This window comes from Danio aesculapii, chromosome 11 (assembly GCF_903798145.1).
Source record: "Danio aesculapii chromosome 11, fDanAes4.1, whole genome shotgun sequence".
Taxonomy (NCBI): domain Eukaryota; kingdom Metazoa; phylum Chordata; class Actinopteri; order Cypriniformes; family Danionidae; genus Danio; species Danio aesculapii.
Window position 1 is genome coordinate 36,285,700 of NC_079445.1, and position 27,685 is coordinate 36,313,384.

The window sequence follows — 27,685 nt, forward strand, 5'->3', positions numbered from 1 at the left end:
AAAATATAATAAAAAATGAATGAATAAATAAACATACAACAATAATAATAGTAAATAATAATACAAAAATATAATATCAATAACAATAATAATAATTTAAATATATATAAATGTATAAGACAAATATAAATATGATATGATAGAATGTAAAATATAATAGAATATAAAAATGAATAAATAATTAAATATAAAACAATATTATTAATAAACAATATTACTAATATATAATAATAACAATTATTATTATTATTATTATTATTATTATTATTATTAATAATAATAATAATAAATAATAATAATATAAATTTCGAAAATATATATGACAAATGTAAATACAATATGGTAAAATACAAAATAATAATAATAAATAATCATACAAATATGTAATAGTATATATATGGAAATAACAACTGGAAATATTATATGATAAAATGTTAAAAAAAAATATATAAAAATTAATAAAAAGCTAAATAATAATACTAAATTTAAAATATTGTATATATATATATATATATATATATATATATATATATATATATATATATATATATATATATATATATATATATATATATATATATATATAAAACAATATAAATATATGCTAAAATATCAAATGATAAAATATAATAATAAAAATAAATGAATGGACAAAAAACAAACAAACTGGTGCTGTAATTTCTGAACATCTTTGGGACTCATGCCCGTTCATATTAAAATGTAATTTTGTAAACACAATGTTAGTGGTACAGCGGATTTAATATGAGTTCCCATTTTTTTGCCAAAGTATAACCGGCATATGATCATCTTGCTTTGCTAAAAGACATGCATGGCCTCTGACTGACCTTCTTACGTGCTACATGACACGATGCACACGGGTCTTCATAACTCATGTGAGAAACTGAATAAGTCTTCATCATGAGTTACTGACTTTGAGAAGAAAGGCCACACAAACGTCTACACAACACTGATAAAAACTGACAATAAATTCATTCACAATGTTCCAAAAAAGATTTACATTCCTAATAAATGAGCGTTGTCACGTAACGATGTACGTCAAAGTCACATTAAAGGTAATGATGCTGTAAATAATGTTCAGCTTCTTGCACAGACTGGTCATTTCACTTAAAGGGACAGTTCACCCAAATATGAACACTTCCTCATTTTTTACTTGCACTCAAGTGGTTCTAAACTTTGTTGAACATGAAAATAGATATATTTGGAAAAGCAGTACAAATACTATGGATGTCATTCTCTTTTCCCCTCCAACATGCTACAGTAAATCTGCTTCTGTTGTCAACAGAAGAAACAAACTTGAACAGGTTTGGATCACTTATTCATTTTCCTTCAGCTTAGTTCCTTATTTATCAGTGGTCACCACAGGGGAATGAACCACCAACTATTCCGGCACATGTTTTGAGCAGTGGATGCCCTTCCAGGTGCAACCCAGTTCTAGGAAACATCCATACACTCTCATTCACACACATTCATACACTACGGCCAAGTTAGTTTATTCAATTCACCTATAGCACATGTCTGTGGACTGTGGGTGAAACCGGAGCACCCAGACCAAACCCACGCCAACATGGGGAGAACATGCAAACTCCATACAGAAATGACAACTGACCCAGGCAGGACTCGAACTAGCGGCCCGATCATGTCAAGGATAATATATAAAAATAATAAAATGACAGAATTTTTAGTTTTATAATTATTGGGTGAATTGTCCCTTTAATAAGAGCATAATGTATTATCTGCATCTAAAGTACAGGGATTCATTTTGCTTTGCCTGCATTTTTTGTTTTTGTTTTGCCTTTCAAAGTGCCATTGAATTGCATTTCATGAATCACCAAACTGTAAAACCATGAAACAAAATGTCTTGAGTACTGTAAACTTACTGTACTCTCCATTACTTGACTACTGTAAACAGTCATCAAACACACGTTCGGAGTAAATAGAACAAATTTAGTCCAAACAACTATATAGCTACTCAAATGGTTTAGTATTGCTTATCACAATATATAGTTCTGCTTAATGTAATGTAATCAGTTTATGAGATACCATAAGTCTTTTTGATTAAGTCAAAGCAACTTTTAAATAAAATTATAAGTTAGAAAAAAATGTACTTTGTTTTTTTTAAGCTAAAAAACTGTTACCTACAGTACATATATAGAGTTGAAGTCAGAATTATTAGCCCCCCAATGATTTTTTTTCTTTTTTAATTATTTCCCAAATGATGTTTAACAGGGCAAGGACATTTTCACAGTATGTCTGATAATATTTTTTCTTATGGAGAAAGTTTGATTTGTTTTATTATAGAATAATAGAATAAAGCTATAAGGCTAGGATAGAATAAAAGCAGTTTTAAATATTTTAAAATCTATTTTATGGTCAAAATTATTAGCCCTTTTAAGCTAATTTTTTTCCGATAGTCAACAGAACAAACCATGGTTATACAATAACTTGCCTAGTTAACCTAATTAACCTAGTTAAGCCTTTAAATGTTACTTTAAGCTGTATAGAAGTGTCTTGATAAATATCTAGTCAAATATTATTTACTGTCATCATGACAAAGATAAAATAAATCAGTTATTAGAGATGAGTTACTGAAACTATTATGTTTAGAAATGTGTTGAGAAAATCTTCTCTCTATTAAACAGAAACGGGGGTGCTAATAATTTAGGGGGGGCTAATAATTCTGATATCAACTGTATATATATATATATATATATATATATATATATATATATATATATATATATATATATATATATATATATATATATATATATATCAATATATATATATATATATATATATATATATATATATATATATATATATATATATATATATATATATATATATATATATATATATATATATACACACACAATAGGGCTGCCTCACAGTTTAGCATTTTTTTGTGCAGTTTGACATGCTTTTTTTTTTTTTTACAGCGCATTGTGTTCTGCATCCTGATTGGCTGTAGACCATTGTCAATCAATCTCCTCTTTGCAGTGTCTCCTGTACAGTCCAGAATGCATTCAGCTTGCCAAATTGACATAAATCTTCGATCGCTAGCAGTGCGCTCTGAAAAGCTGTACTTTATATGTTTGCAAGTTTTCTCCCAACAAACCCCACAATGTTGACGAAACGTTCTGCTCCGTCAAAGGCACCAGTTTCAATTATGTTTTACAGCCTTAAAACATCTAGAATAATTGTAAAAAATAAAGCGGACTACTTTTCGGATGTCGCCTATCGCGGGTTATTTTTAGAATGCAACTCCTGCGATTAACGAGGGACCACTGTACAGTATATCGTTTCGACATCGATATCGCAATGTAGAAATCTGCAATAGTCATCTCACACAATTTCAAGTAGATTTAAACCATTTGGACACAAGAATTTATGAAGTTTGCTACTTTAACAAAGATGAATTATGGTTAATTATGTATATGACGGAGGCTATTCCATGTTATTTTATATTTATTTAGTTTCTGTACGTCAATATTGTTAGACTCCACCAAAAACCATAAATCGCTCTGTTTCGTTTTCATCTGTGCTTTAAATTATTTATTTTGTATATATCTTTCTATAATTTTGTACATTTTTATGCAGATTCTCTCTCAAAAAATCATCCCAATCAATGTAAAATTCTGAATTATTTCCAAATAGAGTCATCTTGAAAAAATAATTATATCGCAGAAAAACAAATATTGCAATGCCATTTTTCCATAGCAAAATCTTTCCAACACCAAACATTTGAACACCAGTGTACTGCCCATTCATTTTCACTTTGCAATAATAGTCGTAAATGATCAACCAATCATTTACATAATCACTAATCACAACAGATGCATAATTTTTCTCCAATCTGTGCTAAAGGCTTCCTGAATCCTTGCCAGAATCACTGCCATTTTTTATTCCTCTCTAACTCCTGGTTAAGCATCACTCGTGTGGCTGTCAGCAGCGGGCAGGTGAATGTGGGCAGAGCTCAGACAGCAGAGAAAGGTCAAGCAGCGCCGCCTCTCCTCGTCCCAGCTCTTGGCATCAACAAGAGGATGTTATGCAAGATCTATTTATAAACGGCAGCTCAAACTGCGCCGCCGCCGTCGCTGTGCCCACAGGAGAGATGCTGGACGGCAGCAGTGACGCGGCTGGTCCTTCACACTTCACCAGCGGCTTCTGTTGCTGAGGGAAGAGCAGTCTGGAATATGACTGGCAGAAACACAGAGCATTTACAGTGCACTTCTGAGTCCGCTAGAGAATGCTGATGATGCCGCATTGATCAGAATGATGAGTGATGGAGAGAGGTTAACACTATAGACATGCTGGTTCATATTTGTTTTGAACATTTTAAAACTGTGAGCATGATTGAAATCCTTGATGTACACAATCTACAACTGGCTATGGTCACCTGATTGATCATTTAGAGCTAATTTTCAATCTTTTGCCGAGGGTTGTTCCGATACCGATACGAGTATCGAAAATAATTGTCGATACTGCAAAAAAATATCAGCATCTGCGAGCATTTGAAAACATAAACCAATCCGACACCATCTTTTTAAATGAGACGTATGCCTGCCAGCTTTGTTTAACGCAGCAAACCCATATAGGGTTGTCATGATACTGGAATTCGATACCAATCAATACTCAAATTTAAAAAACGGCCATTTAAGCACTTTTGAGCCCGTTCTTAAACAGCGCTGATTGGCCATTGTGTTTATATGCTCAACAGAAATGACTGTGATTGGCCGTGAAGGCCATCAGTTCACCAAACTCACTGCTGTTTACACTGGGGCATTTCAAAGTCATGTCGATAAGCTGGTTTGTCTATAAGCTGACATACGAGTGATCCGCTGATGAATAGCGGCTTTAAAACACTCCAGTATGAGTGACTGATGACCTTCACGGCCAATCACAGTAATTTCTGTTGAGTGTGCTCAACAGCGCTCAGATGTTATCGTTTGGTACTGAATTCCAGTATCGTGACAACCCTAAACCTGGAGTCAGTTCTTCTCAGAATGAAAACAGAGGAAGTTGTGCTTTGTTGTCACAACCACCACTGTTACAGTAGATCAGCAAAGAAGAAGAGGGTAACACACTATATTATGAATTTTAAGTTTTACAGAGGTTTTTTCTATATTATTTATATAATTTTTATATTTCTTAATCACTTACATTTCTTTCTATTTTCTTTCTATTATTCTTTTACTTTTTGCAAGGATTGTTATTCAGCTATATTGTAAAACTCAATGGGTTTATGGTGTTTAATTTGTGGCTGAACTGAAGTTCAGTAAATAGATTACTGTTGAATATCTAATAATAAATATGTCAGATAATAAAAATACTCTAGCTCACTGTATGTGTTTGTTCATGTATTATTAATTGAGAAGTCTGAAGCAGACCGTAAATGAATTCTGTCAATCTATATAGTGCTAGTAGCAGTACACACAATTGTTTCTACAGATTTCCACTCAGGTATTGGTTCAGATTCACTAGAATCGTTTCAATTTACTAGAACTTCCATGTGAAGCTGCTTTGACACAATCTACATTGTAAAAGCGCTATAGAAATAATGAATTGAATACTGTATTTAAATAATAACCTTTATATTCTCAGTTATAATTGAAGATAAATTAATCATTTAAAGGGTGGGTGGTATTATGCTCATTTTGTACCTGAATCTCATATGTGACCTTGAATCACAACACTTCGGGGTCGGTTCACAATTATACACATTTTTTCTTACCAATACATTACTTTTCTAATGTTTTTTAATGTAAACTCGTGCTTAATTGAAGTGTGTTACTAATACAATCACATCTTGCATCTTCTGAAGCACTCTGCACATGAGTGGCCCATTTTTTTGACGCGGTGTGAAATTAAAAGAACTTCAAATTTGCACAGGCTGCTCATCACTGTCAGTTCCAAAGCAGTGAACCAAACAGAAGAACTCTGATCTGTGTAGTTCTACAGCAGAGCTACTCAATTGACAGCCCGCGGGCCAAGTTGTTCTGGCCCTCCAAATAAAGTGACCAAGACATTAAAAATAAATGTAGTTCAGTCAAAATACAGCCGCTACAGTTATGAAGTGACATGCCATATCTGTTCAATACAGCACAAGCTGCAGTCGAAGGCTGTGCAAAGTGTCACCTGACAATAAGCGAGTGGCGCGAACAGCCAAAAAACATTTGGATACTTAATTGTAAAGGCTTCTCAATGCTGCGTTTCTGTTGCATGGATCGGAACTGCTGCAGCTAAACAAAGTTATGCCACCTGTGCGCTAGCTTAAAGTTCCGAACTTATACGCCAAGCCTAATACGCGTGCACACTGGATTAGCTATATCACGTCTTTTCCGCGCACAAGTTTTTTATTTACAATATAAGAATATATGCCAATATGCGTGCGCAAGCGGAGTGATGCTCTTGCACCTTCCAGATGCACCGAGTAGAAAACATCTAACGCCGTAGCAGTGAGAGCTGTGCGTGGCTTTCAGTGCAACGTAAACAAACGATGTGTTTGGCGAATTATTACAAATTATGAAAATGATTATACATGTATGAACGCATATGATAACATTGTTTTAAATACTTAATATAAAGCTTAAATTTACATTAGACGTGATAACCGTTAAACCATGATTATTCTTCAGACTATAATCGTACAAACAAAATCTAAAATTGTTGCATCCCTAATTGTTATGCAGTTAAAAACATAACATATGAATGTGTCTGAATGTAGAAGAAGCCTACTGTTCTTCAGCAATGCTCTGCTTTTGTTGTGCTTTGAAATACAACATTTGAATGTTTGTAAAAAAAAAAGCCACATTGTACAATGCAGTGATGTTATGTAGCTTCAAAATACAACATACTAACATTTAATGTAGAAAAATACAACATGGGTGTCTTAAGGCGCAAAAATACAACATATGGGCTCTTATATGCTGTTGTGTCATCACTCATATTGCAAGTCATATCTCTCCGGCCGCTCATTTGGAATGCTTTTCATAAACTGGCCCCCATGACAAACTAATTGAATAGCCCTGGTCTCCAGCATGGTTAATACAACCGGCCTCTGAGCGAGCAGAGAGAGAACCACGTGAGCTCTACAAGGGCTCCAATTGGCTATCACTCATGAAAATCGCTCTACATAAATTTGAAGGATTCTCAAATTGCATTGCATTGCGTCACACATACGCAAACTCTTACGATATTTTAAAACTATTTGCTTCAATAAACTTCTAATAAACAAATCAACATATGTCAACATATATCAATTAAACCATTAACTTAAAGTCTAATGTACAAAATATGACACTCAACAAAAACACACAGTTTTAACACTCTGAGCATTCTTTTATACGTCAGGCTGTACAGGGTTAAAAGCTGAATATAAATACAGCCGAGGTCAGTTTTAGACTGCACAGTAATAGCACTCACACCTGTTGAGTTTAACTGCACTTGTGTGTGTATGTGTGTTTGTGTGAATGTATATTTATACTTGTGTCTAGTTTCGCTATGCAATTTTGTGTGTGCGAGAATTTGCGTGTTGATTATACGTTTCTATGTGTGTCTGCATTTGTCTTATGTAGCTTTCTGTGAGCAGGAGTGGCGTTGGCATAAAGCAGATCTGTGCACATAGTTAACTTCAGGAGCGCAGCACTTTTCCAAGGACGACTCTGACCGTGACAAAGTCTGAAAGAGACTGTCAATATTTATAGGTCATAGAATTAACACACACACACTGGGTGTTTGTTTCAGGTGAGTTATGTAGGTCACAGGCTAATGTTTAAGCGAGGTGCGTGCTCTTGTGTGGCAGGAGACAGGTGCGGGTGTGCATTTGTGTCCTCCTACACCTGCCGCTGTTTCTCCAATATTACATAACATGCCTGGTTATAGCAAAAGCTGAGGAGATACTGCTGTTCTCCTCTGCTTTTAAACCAAAAACGTAGCTATGAGTCAGAATCTGATGACGATAACGCATGCATTAAAAATACATATATTTTATAATGGAGGTAAAACAAAAGACCTGACCTTTGGATCCCGTCTGGGATGGAGAGGTTTCTTTGCGCTTGTAGTGACGTGATATGAATCTCTATTTATAGTTTTCTCTGGAAGTCGGCGAGCTTTACGTGTATATGAGTGAGCTGGAAATAACACTGCACATCTCTCAAATTCACATTAATGTGACGCTTTCTCTTTTTAAAACATGCTGTGGTGCTGTGTGTGATTTAAGGCTAATTGAGCAAGCTTAATGGGAGAGTTTTTCCATCCCTCGAATTTTAAAGAACTGTTTCAGATGTTTTCATACATATATATATGTATTTAGTTTCAATTCTAGAACTACATTTTATTTAACTGCCAAGGCAACATTTCTACATGTAATTTACATTTAGGATTGATTTCTTTTAATCTGATCATTATATTTTAATTTTATTTCTGATATATTTTGATAACCTTAAAAAATTATGGTCTCTGTAGTACTTGGATTGTAATTGGTCAATCATGACAGTCATATGGTAAAACGTTTTAGCTTGAATAAGGCATAAAGCACATCCAGGCGGTTGTTATCGCAGAATAAAGCACAACAGGTTTATCAGCAGTTTAAAGCTGACAGAAACAAAAATGGCTGAATAGAGCATACACTAACCTACTTATTATTCAGTCAGAAGATGGCACTAAACAGTCAAAGCCAGCAGCATAACAGACAAGCATATAAATTTGGATGTGAATGTATTTACTGATGATTAAGATGATTCAAAGTACCCGGATGAGCCTGTGTTAATAATTTCAGGGTTGTTATCTGGAAATAAAACATACCTTGAAATGTCATGACTAACCAATCAGAATCAAGTAATTATCTGCCATCTAATAATGACAGATAATCGGCATGAATTATCTTTGTCCTTGACATGACAGTAACATAATACAATGAGTTTGACTCTTTTGGCACTTTAATTTTCATTCTCAAAAGACTGAAAATTTGTCCGAATACAATGCAGAATTACATTTGTTTTACAGAAAAAATAATCTGGTCTAATTGATTAACCATGAAAGTTATATGGTCACATATTTTAGCTTAATTGATGGATAAAGTACATCCAGGCGATCGCTATCACAGAAAAAAGCCAGACAGGCTCATCGGCTGACAGAAAAAAAATTGCTGAATGGAGCATACACTAACCTACTTATTATTCAGTCACAAGAGGACACCAAACAGTCAAAAACAGCAGCGTGACAGACAAGCATATAAATTTGGGTGTAAACACATTTACTGATGATTAAGATGATTCGAAGTACTCAGATAAACCGGTGTTATTCATTTCAGGGGTTGTTATCTGGGAATAACTTACCCTGAACATGTCTTTATTTAGTAACTGTCTGCTTTTTATCTTTCAACTCTTTCATTTTCACTCTCCAAAACTACAATTTTGTCCAAATTCAACACAGGACTACCATTTGTATTCCACACTATTTGACAGGCAGCATATAAAAACAAGTTGATAATTAATGGCTGTCTTTTAATAACCGGACTTTGGCTGAGTAAATATACACATGATCCACCAGAATGCCTGAGAAGAGTATTCTGCATCCTCCTGTCACAGAGGAATGCATGTGCAGACGTAACAGATATGGACTCGAATGTGTGTGTGTGTGTGTGTGTTTGGCTAGTGAAGCGTCTCGGGCGTTTTGCCTGTTTGCAGCAGAGCGAGTGGGCGAGCGTTTCCGTCATGGGTGGGTCATCCAGAACTGGGCTGTTCTTACACATTGGGCTCCTGCACTGTACTCACACTGCCTCCTACTCCTGCTTCAATATTACTCAGTACAGATGAAGCCCTGTCTGCCCTGCTCACTCTGTCTGCCCTGCCTGCAGCGCTTACAGTATGCAATCCGCGATGCAAAATATCACATGAAATATGGAAGAAACCTCTGTTTAACTGTATAAAAAATTAATTAATTAATTAATTTTAAAAATTTGAGAAGTGTTTTAAAAACAAATGGGTGCAACGTGATGCCATTATTCTCCTCACAGTTCACCAATTAAACATTAAAAAGTAACTTATTAAAATGAGCAAATACTTGATCCAAAACTTAAAATGTCAAAAAAAAGAAGTGTCTTCCCAGAGCTTTTTTGCAGACAATATATTGAAAATTACTGATCTGCATGGAATACAAAGAGAAAAAAACAATGGTAATGGTAAAAGTAATGGTGGATGAAAAGATTCCCTCCATTGTGTAAAGTGCTTTGAGTGTCTAGAATGGCACTATATGAATGTAAAGATTTATTATTATTATTATCATAAGCTTGTGGTACAAAACACAAAGAACTCAAAGAAGATTTGAACACAAATATTATTGTTATACTAATGATACATTAAAATACAGTGGGGTTTTTTCATGATGGATAAAAAAAATAAAGCTCAAAGCCAAACAAATCTCTCATTCAGTTTGACAATTGCAGTGCAAACTTATTATTTAGAGATGTTTGTATGTCTTTTGAATGGAAGACCCTAAAACTGGAAGTGCAAGCATAATTAATTGCAACGTGCAGTAAAAAAAGAATGGATGTGTTATAATGCAGGTCTGTATTACAGAAAAGACATCAGGAGAGTTGTTTTCACTACACCCAATCAATTGTATTCTAAGTAAGCCCTTTTCCAGCATTTAGACAATTTCAATGTGGTGATGTCACTAACCCTTGAACATTTCCTGCTTGTCAACCTATTTTTATAACTGTAACAAAAGGCAACTCAAACATATCTGTTATTGTTATTTACTGTATGTTATTAATGTTATTTATGAATGTGTGGACTTTTTAGGAGCTGAGCAAATTAAAAACGTGAAAGAGCAAATACGTTAGAACCACTGTTATTTATTGTTTACATGACAAAAAATGGTCTATAAGAAAAAAAACAGGCATTAATTAAAGGGATAGTTCACCCAAAAATTACAATTACCTCATTTTTATTAAGGGGGAAAATGACTATGGATTTAATGGATCAGAGCAACTTGTATTTTTCTAAATATCTTCTTTTGTGTTTAATAGAAGAAACCTATAAGTGAAGGTGAGTAAATCATGACAGAATTTTTATTTTTGCTTGAACTACCCATTTAATAATTTGTACACTGTAAAAAAATCCTGGTTGCCTTAAATATTTAAGCTGGATCAAATTAACCCTGTGAGTCCATTGAACTTATACTACGTTAAACTGACTTTAAAACAGCATAATTAACTTAGTTTAATAAGTTACAATGAACTAAAAACATGTGCTGTCAATGCTAATTGATCAAATAATATTTTATAGTGTAGAAGGGCTACGTAAGACATGTCCAAACCCTTTTTTCACTTACAGAAAATCCTGTTAGATGCATATATAAATATACATATATGATGTCTAAATCTTGTCAAACACATCAATTCACATCCATACACTGCCAGACCAACAGCATCCAGTCCAAAATGCAATGATCATTAAATGTGAACAATTGAGTCAGAATTGAGTTGCTTTTTTTGAGTTGTTTTTGCATCAGCTATTGTTTATTTCATGCCATTCAAAAAGCACTTTTAAATACTTGGTAATATTAATTTACTGTATTCACAGTTCATTATAGTTTGTGATGTATCCAGTCCAATGAGTTTGCAAATCAATTTCGAATTAAGGCCATATTTTTTATCTATTTTAATTTTTTGATCAAATTTATTTATTTTTTTATCTCAATTTCAAACTGAAGACAATTTTTAACTTAGCGTGTACTAATTTGTACTTTTTATTTCAGAATTACTTTTAAAAGTGAGAATTTTGAAATAATAAATCATAATTTTAACTTGATCTCATCAAGATTAAAACCTTTTATGTTATAATTATGATTTTGATCTGTCAATTTAGACCTATCTTTTGTATATTTGCTGCAAATGGCCTTTAAATGCTTGAAACCGAAGTTTGTGTATCCTGTAACATCATCACATTTTAAAAACAACCTGTGACTTTCAGTTGATCTGGTGTGATGATAAAAACACACTTGATAAATGCAGACCCGAGGTGTAGTTGAGCAAAGTGTAAATTCTGAGGTTGTAAAGCGAAACTACACGTTTAAACAGGTGGTTGCATGTGCAAAATTAGCCACAATAATGCTATGGTTTTGAGGGTGATTGTCATGGCATCGAAGATACGCTTAACATTTCTATATCAATGCTACTAACGATGCATAACAGCACATAGTCAATATTTTAATCAGTTTTCAGAAGACATTCAAACAGGTTTTTATTATTTTTATCTATTTTCATGTTTGTCTTTCTATACACAAAAGTATTGTCGTCCATCCAAGTTTTAGGAACAACAGATAATAACTTGACTTCTAGTTGATCATTTGGTATCAGAAGTGGCTTATATGAAAGACAAAGGCCTCTAGATTACGCTTATTTTACCAAAATAAAATATGATCCTTGATTTTTAATTATTTAATTAAGACCGTAAACTGACTTTGCTTAGACAAAAGTCTGGTCACTTAACAGAAATAATGTAGAGTATAGAATACAAAGGCATGCTGCAGTGGAAAAGGAATGAATATTGCATATGACTCCTATTAGCTTGGAGGACTGTATCCATACGTCTCTGCAATGACTCAAATAACTTAATAATAAAGTCATCTGGAATTGCAAAGAAAGCGTTCTTGCAGGACTCCCAGAGTTCATCAAGATTCTTTGGATTCATCTTCAATGCCTCCTCCTTCATTTTACCCCAGACATGCTCAATAATGTTCATGTCTGGGGTCTTTACTTTAATGAATAATGTAGCACCAGGCTGATTTTGCATGAGTTTTGATCACTTGTGCATTGAGGCACGTCTCAGTCTTTGGTTTTGTTGTTTGTTTCAGCTGTGATTATGGAAGACTTCCACAAAAGGCTGTGACTCAAGTGCAAATCGTTTTTTCCACTCATTTGCCATGGTGATATGTTTTTAAGCACTGTCATGAGAAGCCATCAGAAGGGCATTTCAGTTCAGTTTTGTTTCATTTGATTTACCATTTTCAAGACTTTTGTCAAAAGCAATGTCAGACCTTACTGTCCTAATTAAATAACTAAAAATCAAGGCATGATTATATTTTATTTTGGTAAAATAAGCGTAACCTAGAGGCCTTTACCTTTCATATAAGCCACTTCTGAGACCAAATGATCAACTAAAAGTCAAGTTTTTTTTTGTTGTCCTACAACTTGGATAGGTGACAAGACTATTGTCAGGTATATGTGTGTGTATCATATATATATATATATATATATATATATATATATATATATATATATATATATATATATATATATAATACACATATATATATTATGTCAAAACGAACTTTTATTTTGGGTGCAATTAATTGCAATTAATCTTTGCCCTGCAGTAATATACAGATTTATATATAATAGCAAATAGATGTGTAAAACAGAATGTTATTTATTTATTTGTTTGTTTGCTTGATGGGTTGTAATGAAGACTAGATATAAGTTCATGATACAAAAAAACCCCCATCAAACGGCCCATGAAGTGATCATCAAATCATCCCTGGAGATTTTAATGATTCATGCAAAATCATGCAAAGCCCATAGAATTGTGCATTATGCAGTCCATTCCATTTTTATGACTGAATTCTGAGAATCTGTCCACATACTTTCACACTGCAGAACTCACAGGACTCCAAGCACATACACTGACTGAAGCCCGTTATTAATACTTCATTGGATCTCCACTCTATTTGATTAGCCGCCATTCTCCAGCTCAATCCTCAAGAAGTGCGTTTCCTTTCATTATAGCAAACCAAATAATTACAGCACAGGTCAGTCTGGGCGCAAAAAGCCATGCAAAATCAGCCTGGCGCGATATTCTCCCTGGGAAATTCCCTTGATGAAGCCATGAACAAGCATGCACACACACAAATAGAGCTGCATTTGCACACAGATCTGGACAGTGTGTGGTTGTGCCCTGTCCCGCTTCTCTCTGCGTTGCCCTGTGGCTGGCACACTTTCCAACTGCTTTGAATGCTCTGCCATCAACCTTTGCATAATCGCTCTGCCCTTCCTTATTATTCAGTCCATTACCTCTCTCTTTCCCTGGCAACTGTGAGTGTTATCCTGACGACCACCCCAGAATACCTCTGTAAACAAACAAACTGCGGAGGGGAATTGGCTTGTGTTGTTGTGCAGCTTCCAAACAAATACCTCTCTGTGCTTCAAGCAGGCCATATTATGCAAGTCAAAGTAATGTGATTCGTCCTCTGATATGATTTAGATTAGCTAGCTGACCCAAAAGATGCTTGAAAAATATTTAAAAAGGAAACAAAGGGTCTACTTTTCATTGCAATGTCAGCCAGTCTGAAGTGAGGTGATGTTTATTGTTGTTCGGCAACATTTTGTGAGTGAAATTGATGTATTTGGGCAATAAGGAGTGTCAAGTTCACACTTAAAATATTATTTAGGCCTAACAAAGAAGTTTTGTGTTTTCAGATTGCAAATAACATTTCCATCCATTTGAATTACATAGTTTTAATGTAATTAAACTAATATACTTCACATGATTTCTTACTTGGTAGTTAAATATAAATGGAACAAATAGGAACAAGATTTATGTAACAATATCAATAAATCCAATATGTTTAAAATTTTGTGGAGTATATGGAGCTGCATCAATTTTGCCCTCCCCCTCCTTTTGTTTTAAAGATAATAATATATTTTGTCTATAACTGATTAAATCTATTAGATTCTAAGATTCATTTGATCAAATTTGCAGTGCTTTTATTAGCAATTTCTAATAGATTTTACAGTCAAAAAATAAGCGCAAGTTGCATGTTGGACGCAAAATCTTCAGGCCATCCATGATGTAGGTAAGTTTTATCTGAACTTATGCTAGAAACTGAATATTATTTACAACATTCTTAAGTTTAATCCACAGCCTCAGCAAGACCAAACTCTCAGAAACATGCTCAGGACTGTTGTAAACTACAGGAAGTAACGCTTTATATAACATTAATTTTTCCCTTCATCGAAAAAAAGTGATTGCCATCCATGTAGCCAGGGGTATCTTTTTTTCATTTATTTATTTTCATTTTTGACTCTCAAAGTCGCTGGTCAGCCATTTGATTGAATTTTATGAATCACACAGGACGATGATTTCAGCTAAAAATCGTTCCTAATGTTTTACAAACAAAAAAATGCCCTTCATCTTAGATGCCTTGAAGGAGAGTAATATAAAAGTGCTCTAAAATAGTAATATAGGACTATGTTTTTGTCACAGCTTCCACAACCAAACATATTTTTTAATTTATTTTTTAGATAGACAGTCCTAAAGATTTTGAGTTTATGTGCACACGGTCTGATGATGTGATTTTCATGGTAGTTCTGGGGGACTTTTCATGCAAAATCTGACAAAATCCAGAAAATCAGCATGACAGTCCATTTTTAAGACTAGATTCCGCGAATATGTCCATTGCATACAGTACATTAACCACAATCAATTATTCAGGTTTCACTGGTTCTCCTGTGCATTCCTTAATAAACATGTTTACTTTTTCTCAAACAGGGCTCATAAAACATGAATTATCTCAGACAGGTTTCTTGAACATGACAATGAGTTCACTTAGGGTTTCTGCAGATACTTTTAAGACCTTTTTAAGAACATTACGTATTAAATGTAAGACCTATATCACAACATCAAAAACACACATACACATAAAGAGAAAATGCAAAATCACAATATTTGTGGTAAAATTAATGTATTCAAATTGAACAGTACTAAAGACAGGTTAGATGCACTGTTGAACAACAGAAAAAACAAACAAACATCTTAAGGCTGATTTATACTTTCTCCTGGTGCCGCATTGCGCACCTCACAGAACGGACGAGGCTTTTATACTTCACGCATTTGCCATTGAGATATTCTTTTAAATGACAGTGAGATGGTCAAAAGACACCCACTGTAAAGTCAGACGGATAAACAGAGTAGTAGGAAGTTTCTGGAACTAGGTCATATCATTAATATCACTGAAGATTTTTAAACTAATTGTTTTTTATTATTTTTAGAGTTTGTTATAATGATTATAAAGATTTTTATAACCATTCAAGATTTTTTAAATCAAACTTTGAAACATCACTTGCTTTTGTTCATATCTCAGACAGTTCTACCCATTAAAGTTAAATATTAATGACAATAGAACATGGTTGCTCTACAATTATATTTTTTATTATGGCAAGAAAATAAGCAAAAACTTATTAAAAATACTGAAGTTTTTTGATTTTTATTTTTGCCCACTCCACAATTCACACATTACTGTCTGGCTAGTTTCTGTCCTCTACTTATAAGCTAAAAAGGCAATAATGGTCCAACATTCCTGACCATTATCACCAATAAAGCCTAGAAATTGGGCATCAGTATATTGTAAACTGATGGGTTCAAATATTCCTTTCCAGTTATCAAAGAAATAATTTGTAACTTAATTTTAGTTTGTAACTATTAAATTGTTTTAAATTGAAAATTGTAATATATACATCAGTGTAAGACCTATGAATAGTGGACAAACATTATAATATATAATATTAAAACAACCTTGGCCTCCACTTTTGCATGGCCTCTTTTTTGTTTTAACTACTATCCCTCAGGATTTTCCAAACTTTAATAAAAACTTTCCTCCTTTCCTGCAGCTGTTGCAATTAATAGCCAAGAATTATTGTTCACCTGGCATGGACGGATCATAAAGATATTTGTACAGTTGTACCTGTTTCAGACAAAATCTCTTCAAAGTGTTTCATATTCAACTCAAATCAAACGCGGTGCTGCGCGAACTGTACGTTCAAGTCTCAAAATATTTTGTGAGGTCTGCCAGCTGAAATCATGTCGCACGCACCTAAAGCGAACCTCCACAAAGACAGCGATGATGTCACATTCGCTGCGCGCGCTGAGTTCAGTAACAAAAAGCTGATTGGCTATTGCATTTTGGTCTCATTTGAAGTTGTAATACCTCAAATTACATTTGGACTAGTGAAATAAAGAACTACAACACCACGAAAACCAAGCAGCAACAACAACTAAAAAGAATTTAAATGAGCATTAGATGTAGCGTTACATGGACATCGGAAAAACAAGACCTGTGCAAAAATATTTAAGACCTAGTACAGAGAATTTAAGTATTTTTAAGGCCTAAAATCTCGCTTTTTAAATTTTTTACTTATTAAGACCCCGTGGAAACCCTGTCACTGTACTCAAATGGCCTCCACAGTTACCAGATCTCAATCCAATAGAGCACCTTTGGGATGTGGTTGAATGGGAGATTCGCATCATGGATGTGCAGCCGACAAATCTGCAGCAACTGCGTGATGCTATCATGTCAATATGGACCTAAATCTAAGAGAAATATTTCAGTACCTTGTTGAATATATGCCACGAAGGATTAAGGTCTTCCTGAAGGCAAAAGAGGATCCAACCCAGTATAGTAAAGTGTACCTAATAAAGTGGCTGGTATATATATACCAGTCATTCATTTGAAACATTTTGTGCTTTGACACAAATGTTATTCAAAATTTGAACAAAAGGTTTCGTTTTATTCAGACATAAAGAATTAACCGATTCACATTTATCTTTGCATTGAGATTTATGATTTATGTAGTAACTAGACAAGACATAAATACGATTGTAACAATGTAATTTGTCATTAATTTTTTGAACTTACCCAACACTGATCACACATTAAACAATTAAAACAGCTTAATATATGAACATTGTAAACTTTTCAAGTAAAGTATTGGGGCAACATGAAAGAATCAAGTTAACTCATTTGTTTTTACAAATTTAAGGGGTTTAAAACAATTAGGTTTACGCCAAAAAAAAAAACTCAAGAATTTTGTTTTTTCAGCCCATTGAAAATAAGTAGTCTTTTTAATAATGTAAATAAGTAATTTTGAGTGTATGTAGTATCCTTAAAAAATGATGTTAACATAACATCAGCACGTTTGAATAAATGCTGAAAAATGCATTTTACTAAGCTGCAAATCCCTTTGTCCACTAATATGGATCTTAGACAACAGATAATGGTTTTTGTTACATTAAATTTTAGCAATGTATCAAACTTTACATTAAAATATCTCATTACAACAGTCAAAGAGCATGCTTTCTTAGTATTACTTCTTCCTCAATCTGTACTTTCTTGTATTTCTCTGTATAAAATGTCTAAATCTAAAACAGAACTAAATCTACAAACCCAAGGCTCAGTCTTTGGGCCGTTTCACTTCTTCATCTATTCCAGGTTACTCAGTACAGTCCTTCAGTCACATTGTGTCTTTTATTAATGTCAGACCAATGCTTTGACTGACTAACCTTTAAAGAAACTTTGAGATATGATCTAGATCTAACAAACCTCTAAACATTTGTCACGTTCTTATCAAAATACTTTGGAAGGAAAAAAACATCTTCAAAGCAGAAAGTGTGTGAATCTGAATTAATACTTTCCTATCTGTAAATCATTTAAAAACATGTTTGGGTCACATTTGACTCAACATGTGACCCTGGAAAAGACACTAAAAGATATATATGAATAATATAAATAATTATTTCCATATTTATATATAATTTTCCATATCTAAATGAACAACTAATTATGTATTGATTTTATTTTAATATAGCATTAATTAATATTGTATTATCAGTTTTATTAGCACAAACCTCTTTTATAATTTGAAATTTAACATTCAAATTAACTTAATTTAGTGGATTTAGAGACTTAAACAGGTCTATTTAATGTAAAAAATGACTGCATGCCTACAAATGAAGACTGATATTTTTCTGAAAATGTGGAAAAGTATTACAACATATTTAGATATGTACATTTAGAGGTTAATTAACCTATCACCAATGTAATCTGAGGTAACTACAATGTAACACAATGTAAGTTGATGTACAAATGTATCCCTTGACATGTCTTTTTGATGACAGTACTTTTTTTAATTTTTTGCATTTTTTGATTATTTTTTTTTTAATTTTTTATATTATCATTAGTATTATTTTTTTTTTGTTTATTCCCTCATCTGTAAGGGGTTAAATTGTTGGGCAAGGGGTTGTTCTGAAAAAAATATTGAAAAATCATAAATAAAAAGTAAAAATAAATAAATAAATAACTTAATTTGAATGTTGTACAATATATTTCACCGATGTATCAATTTATTATAACTTTAAACAACAAATTGTATAAATATAATAATAAAGCATTGTATTGCTTTGAATAAACGTTTATTTAACACAAAAATGCACTGAAATAATTTTTATGTAAACTGTTTTCCTATTTAAAGGTACAATTTAATAGCAACAATATTCCAATTATTTTGTATTACATACCAATTATTATTATTTTTGTAATGCATACATCTATTTATTGTAATATGCCATTTCAATTTGTAAAATTTAAATGCAGTACAATTACTACTGATAATGCACAAAAATTAGATATGTAAATATATAACATATACCATAAATGTATATTGAATTTATTTTAATAATACATACATGATATACATTTTCTGTAATTATAATATAATAGAATAGAATATACAGTTGAAGTAAAAATTATTAACCCCGCTTTGAATTTTTTTTCCCCCTTTTAAATATTTCCTTAATGATGCTTAACAGAGCAAGGAAATTTTCACAGTATGATAATATTTTTTTCTACTGGAGAAAGTCTTATTTGTTTTATTTCAGCTAGAATAAAAGCAAATAAAATTTTCTTAAAAATCATTTTAAGGGCAAAATTATTAGCTCCTTTAATCTATATTTTTTCGATAGTCTACAGAACAAACCATCGTTATACAATAACTTGCCTAATTACCCTAACCTGCCTAGCTAACCTAATTAATCTAGTTAAGCCTTTAAATGTCACTTTAAGCTGTATAGACGTGTCCTGAAAAATATCTAGTAAAATATTATTTACTGTCATCATGGCAAAGATAAAAGAAATCAGTTATTAGAAATGAGTTATTTAAACTATTATGTTTAGAAATGTGTCGATAGAATCTTCTCTCTGTTAAACAGAAATAAACAGGGGGCTAATAATTCTGACTTCAACTGTATAATATAACAGAATAGAATACAATATATAATATAATATAACAGAATAGAATACAATATATAATATAATATAATATAATATAATATAATATAATATAATATAATATAATATAATATAATATAATATAATATAATATAATATAATATAACATTTTCAAAACTAAAATATGTAATTTATTAATAATTATATGCAATATATACCAGAAATTTATACTGAATATATTTTAATTGACATACATTTTCTGCAATCATAACATTATATAATACAATACAATAAAATATATAAAATAATATAATATAATATAATATAATATAATATAATATAATATAATATAATATAATATAATATAATATAATATAATATAATATAATATAATATAATATATAATATAAACTTTTCAAAACTGAAATATGTAATTTATTAATAATTATATGCAATATATACCAGAAATTTATACTGAATATATTTTAATTGACATACATTTTCTGCAATCATAACATTATATAATACAATACAATAAAATATATAATATAATATAATATAATATAATATAATATAATATAATATAATATAATATAATATAATATAATATAATATAATATAATATAATATAATATTTTAAATTATATGTAATATAATATAATATGTAATATATGAATACATTTTAATATGTAAAAGCCCTTCTAAACACATTCTTATTTGCTCATTGTAACAGCCAAAAAGACGTGATATAATGAAGTGCATTTGGATTTCGCGAACCTGCAACCTAAGAGCATTTACTGAGAAACAGTAGCAAAAGCCAGCAGAATAAATCCTTTTAAAAGAAGGCTGATGCTCAATGAGTAAACTCAGTAATTCCCCTGTTAGCACTAGAGAATGTCACCGTTCGCTCACACACGTCAATAGAGCAGACCAGCCCCCTTTTCTTTCTTTCTTTCATGTGGTTTCTTTACATCCTTCAAATGACTCTGCAAACCGGCTGCAAAGTGTCATGCAGGTTATCCACAAAACCCCTTCAGCACTGCATTAATTCTTAACCAATCTAACCCAACACAAGGTTCATGCTGACATGCGCAACACTTTCAACATGTTAACGAGAATACAAAAAACATGTGTGAATCTCATGTAATGTGGCAAGAAAAAAAAAGACACTATATGCATTGTAAAAATAAGCACATTTCCACCATAAATTGTAATTATTATGTGAAAATAAACAAAAATAATTTATTTGCAAATTAAAAACAATTGTGGCAACTAAAATAGCTCTTATGCGTTGGGATTTTGTGCTGTAAAAGATAAAATTAAATCTGCAATTAAAGGTTAATTTTTTTTTATAATCTTCTCCCATATATTCCTCTGTGAGAGTTTTTATTTAAATTTTTATTACATGGATGTTAATTAATTTTCTGGTACTGTTGGCAATATTTATATGTGGGGCTCATGTATGATAGTGTTCATGAAAAAAAAAAATCTACTTTTGTCGTCTTGTAATTTTTTTTTCTGGTTCCATTTTTTTTCTGTTTTAAATATATTAAATGTAAAAATTATATACAATTTTACCAATATATATATATATATGTATATATATATAAATATATATATATATATATATATATATATATATATATATATATATATATATATATATATATATATATATATATATATATATATTTATATATATATATATATATATATATATATATATATATATATATATATATATATATATATATATATATATATATATATATATAGCTGTCCAAAAAGCGCTATACAAAAATAAAGATGAATTTAATTGAATTGAATAGATACAAGATGGACGGATGGATGGATGGACAATAAATAATATAAAAAACACAAAATAATAACAACAGCAACAATAATAATAATAATAATAATAATAATAATAATAATAATAATAATAATAATAATAATAATAATAATAATAATAATAATAAAATAAATAATAATAATAATAACAACATTTATTAATAGAATTAATATTTTATATATCAGACAGTCAGACAGGTAGATAATAAAATATTATAAATAAAAAATAATAAAATATACATATTTAAAAATAATAAATAACAAAAAATAAATAATAATACCAATTATCAATTAAAATGAATAAATATTTTTTAGAAATACAGAATTTTTAATTATTATTATTGTTATAATTATTTATTATTGTTACTATTATTATTATTCACTTTTTATTCATGTAAATATTATCTACATATTAAAGAGGTACAGGTGAAACATGCTTAATCACCAAAACTATATACAGTAAATTCTAAATTAAAACATAACTTAAAATCACCTTCATTTTCCTGCAGAATGATTACCTGATATATTTTTATCTGACTTGTACTGTAGGTGAAATAAGAAACACACACTACCTGATTATTATAAAGTGAACAATGGTGGATAATTGACCAAAAATAACTACTTTCCTTAATTATGTTATTTTCCATCATTATCGCCTGTTGTATATCTCAATGGGTTTGTGCTGTATGTGTGTCTGTGGATCGACGGTGACCCAGTTAACACAGAAGAGGAGCCGTCAGGAGTGTTTTCTGCATTATTCACCACGGCCTTGGCTTATGTAATGTGGTCATGTGAGCACCGGAGTATCATCAAGGAAAATGCCTGCGCTAATAACAGGGCTGATTATGCAACGGGCCTATTTACAAAAGCACCCACGCACAAAACACATGCGTGAGCACAGAAATCAGGTCTGCCCGAGTGAGAAATGTAATTGCTCTACAATCTGAACAGCCATGCCTTCCCTGCCACAGAGCTAGGCGAGCTGGGGCTTGAAATGGATCATGATAAATATGGATTATATTTTTCATGATAAATGTCACATCTCTATTGCAGTTTAAAGGCAGATTTCTGATAGTTCTGATAGAAAGCAGACAGTTAAGAGCTTATATAAGCTACACATAACATATTAAATTAGCCTAAATTAACTATTTAGGAGGGGGAAGCTAATAACGTCTAGACTCTAAATGCATTTCTGCCCCATTTGCAGTTGTGTTGTTTTATTATGCAAACATTTATTAAAAGTTATTTGCAAATTACAATACACAGGGATTTACACCTACACTACCTGACAAAAATCTTGTCGTCTATCCAAGTTTTAGGAACAACAAATAATAGCTTAACTTCTAGTTGATCAGTCGGTATCAGAAGTGGCTTATATGAAAGACAAAGGCCTCTGGATTACGCTTATTTTACCAAAATAAAAAATGATCATGCCTTGATTTTTAATTATTTAATTGGGACAGTATGGTCTGACTTTGCTTATTTAAAAATCTTGTCACTTAACAGAAATAATGTACAGTATAGAATATAAAGTCATGGTGCAGTGGGAAAAGAATGAATATTGTGTATGACTCCCATGAGCTTGGAGGACTGCATCCATACATCTCTACAATGACTCAAATCACTTATTAATAAAGTCATCTTTAATAGCAAAGAAAGTGTTCTTGCAGGACTCCCAGAGTTCATCAAGAGTCTTTGGCTTCATCTTTAATACCTCCTCCATCTTACCCCAGACATGCTCAATAATGTTCATTTCGCGTGACTGGGTTGGCCAATCCTGGAGCATCTTGACCTTCTTTGCTTGCAGGAACCTTGATGTGGAGGCTAGAGTATGAGAAAGAGCACTATCCTGCTGAAGAATTTACCCTCTCCTGTGGTTTTAATGTAATGGGCAGCACAAATGTCTTGATACCTCAGGATGTTGATGTTGCCATGCACTTTGCAGATCTCTCGCACACCCCAATACTGAATGTAACACCAAACCATGATACTTCCTTCACCAAACTTGACTGATTTCTGTGAGAATCTTGGGTCCATGCGGGTCCCACTAACTTTTCTGCAGTATTTGTGGTGATTGGAATGCAGTTTAACAGATGATTGATCGGAAAAATCTACCTTCTGCCACTTTTCCAAATGATCAACTAGAAGTCAAGTTTATTTGTTATTTTATTATTTGTTGCTCTTACAACTGGGATCAACAACGAGACTTTTGTCAGGTAGTGTATACCACTGTTGTTAGCAAAAAAATAAAGATGTGAAGGGCTTCCGGAATGACTTTTTGTATTTTAGGGAAGGGATTGTAAACAATAATAATCTTGTCTAGGTTGTGAAAAAGTCTAGAAATGGCTCTATTCCTCTCTCATTTCCCCCGATCTTTAGCATTCTTTAGTTTACCCAGTGACTCCTCAATGACCCGATCTCACTGTCCCGCCTACAGTCTCTTATTTCTGTCACTTTTTAAATCACAATTTGTTGCTCTCGTTCCCCCTTCCTGTTTTGCAGCAGGGGAGGATGCCTTGCATTTCAGAGGGAAAAAACATGACTTTCCTCCACAGAAATTAGATATGAAAAAAACTCCCCAATTGCGCATCAAAAAGCAGCAATTCAGATAAAAGTTTCAGTTTTCATGGCAATCAGCCCTGTTGATTTTACCACACCTATAGTCACTCCAAAAACGCCACATCATTCATGTGTCGCCATCATTATTTGCCATCTGAATTAATTGGATGTTTGACTTAAAGAGTTTGATACAAAGAACAGAGACTTTGAACATCCATGGCATGACACTACAAGGAGAAACAGTTTATTTTAATGCATTTGTTGATCTTATAAGGTGTTTCTTCAGTCTAATTCAAAGAAAATATCCAAGATACACTTCTGAGTGTTCCTTTTATATCAATTTATCAGTTTGTGTCTGCAGATTTTGATTAAAATACAAATATTTTAAATGGTTTTTCTCCTGCATTGAGCCATGAATCTCCACTTCAGCTGATCTTATATACAATAATCTTTTAAACAGAACGTACAGTTTTAGCCATATCTCTATAATGAAGTTTTATTTTCATAAGGTTTTATTCTACAAAACAATGTATATGTGTTTTTCTTTGTATTTTCAGAATTATGGAGTGAAAAGATAAGAGATTCCCCAAAATACCCTCTGCAAAAATGTTTGTCTCTAACATGTATAAAACAAAATTGATAAATAAATGTTCAAAAACAAATATTTTTAAACCTGACCTCATCCAAATGTTTAGATTTTTGTGCAAAAAATGTATGCAAATTAGTTTATATTACATTAAGCAATGTCTCATTTACATAACTTAAGAAAATAATAAATGTAAAATTCATAATGTAATCAATCAAGGTGTTAAGGTGGTAATAATTTTTACCCTATTCACCTGCACTGTCTTACCATAAAAACTCTCGATTACTTCATAAATCAAAAACTACTAAGGAAATACAATGACAATATAATGATGGATTGATATTGCTGTAATGTTTAAAAGAATGTGCTAGATTAAACCGTAAAGGAATATGAGCGAGAGGTAGCAGCAGGTCTGACCTGTATGACAGGGTTTCCTCCCTCCAGCAGAGCGATGGCCAGCAAGATGCTTTCCTGGAAGATCCGGTCACTGGTGGCATTCATGATGAGGTCAATGACCAGGTCAGAAGCTCCTTCTCTGTCCAGGTGACACTGCACTTCAGCCAGACTCAGCTCTCCTCGACTCCCTGCTGAACCACCACCACCACCACCACCACCACCACCACCACCACCCCCTGATGAAAAACCAGGATATATGTAGACATGTAGAAAATATGAATAAAGCATTAAACTATATGGTCATATTATTTACATATTGGTGTTTTGTTTCTTAGATTACTTCTTTGCTGTCCTGAATTAGTGAGCTGCTTTGATTAAAGACGTCTGCCAAATCATTACGTCTCAATGTCAAACTGAAATAATTAGCATAAATTGAGCACTTCTTTGAAACATTAAAAACCAACAAACATTTACATTTTAAAGTGTCTCCAAACACTCTCTTAACACACACTAACTCACAGAGGTTTGTTTTCCTGTCTTAGTGAGAACATTACATAGTTTTACATAGTCATTAATGATACGGTCTATGGCTCAACTCAACCTTCACAAAACTAAGTGTCAATCATTAGACAGATACTAATATACACTACCGGTTAAAAGTTTGGGGTCAATGCGATTATTAATTGTTTTTAAATAAGCTTCTCCTGCTCACCAAGGTTGCATTTATTTCATCAAAAATACAGTACACATTGTAAAATGTTATTGCACTATAAAAAACTGTTCAAAAGTAGTTTATCAATTCATTTAATAATTTATTCTAGTGATTTTAATTATACATTCTTAGCTTTATTAATCCAGTCATCAGAGTCACATGATCCTTCAGTAATCTCTCTAACATTAATTATTATTATTACTTTTAATAATGTTAATAGTAATAAAAGCAATAATGACTGGAGTAATCAATTTATTTGAAACTACATACAATAAATAATAAATAAATATTTATTAAATAAGAATTTAACAATTAATTATTTTTACATTTAATAATTGCTGCCTTCATAAACAGACAATTTTTATATAAATTATTTATTAAAATTAATAAATAAAAAAAACTGACCCCAAACTTTTGACAGGTAGTGTGTGTGTGTGTATATATGTGTGCATATGTGTGTATGTATGTATGTATGTATGTAGATAGATAGATAGATAGATAGATAGATAGATAGATAGATAGATAGATAGATAGATAGATAGATAGATAGATAGATAGATAGATAGATAGATAGATAGATAGATAGATAGATAGATAGATAGATAGATAGATAGATAGACAGACAGACAGACAGACAGACAGACAGACAGACACACAGACAGACAGACAGACAGACAGACACACAGACAGACACAGACAGACAGACAGACAGACAGACAGACAGACAGATAGATAGATAGATAGATAGATAGATAGACAGACAGACAGACAGACAGACAGACAGATAGACAGATAGATACACAGAAAGACAGACAGACAGACAGACAGACAGACAGACAGACAGACAGACAGACAGACAAAAATATAAATAAAGATATAAGATACAAATGTTTTGGCCAATTTATAAGCATTTTTAAATAGTGGGAAACAGTGAAATGTACTCACTAGTGGTACATTTTTATATTTCACTTTAGTAAGTGAAGACAATTGAGCTCCCACAAGTATAGCTAAACCAATACACTAACACACATACATACATACATACAGATGAAAATGACCACTAAAATGTATTGCAGCATTATAAGTACAAATGGAGGTCAATTTCTCAATTGATGGTTTTCATTTCTCTTAATGTTTAAAATTTCCAATGCAAAAAAAGTTTAAAAACACAGAAAATTCTCAGATTCTCTGAAATTACTAGATTATGGTACATGTTAATTTTTATATATATTCTACAACAATCTGATGACATGTCTTCCAAATCCAAATTATGCTAAATAATTTCCAAAAATACAACTTTTGAATGTCAGAAAATAGAAATTTCTAAAGTTTTTAATTTCAAATGACATGTCTAAATTAGGCGATGTGGTGGCGCAGTGGGTAGCACAATCGCCTCACAGCAAGAAGGTTGCTGGTTCGAGCCTCGGCTGGGTCAGTTGGCATTTCTGTGTGGAGTTTCCTCTGGGTGCTCCGGTTTCGCCAACAGTCTAAAGACA

The 27,685-nt window shown here is 32.1% G+C and overlaps 1 protein-coding gene across 1 annotated transcript in view; it reads right to left on the reverse strand.

The window, feature by feature from the left end:
• The window catches only part of itpr1b (inositol 1,4,5-trisphosphate receptor, type 1b), a 269,709-nt gene that overhangs the window by 97,804 nt on the left and 144,220 nt on the right, over window positions 1–27,685 (reverse strand). The window contains exon 44 of the mRNA XM_056468320.1: window positions 25,499–25,713. Coding sequence (XP_056324295.1) covers window positions 25,499–25,713 — 215 coding nt within the window. The remainder of the gene's footprint in view (window positions 1–25,498; window positions 25,714–27,685) is intronic.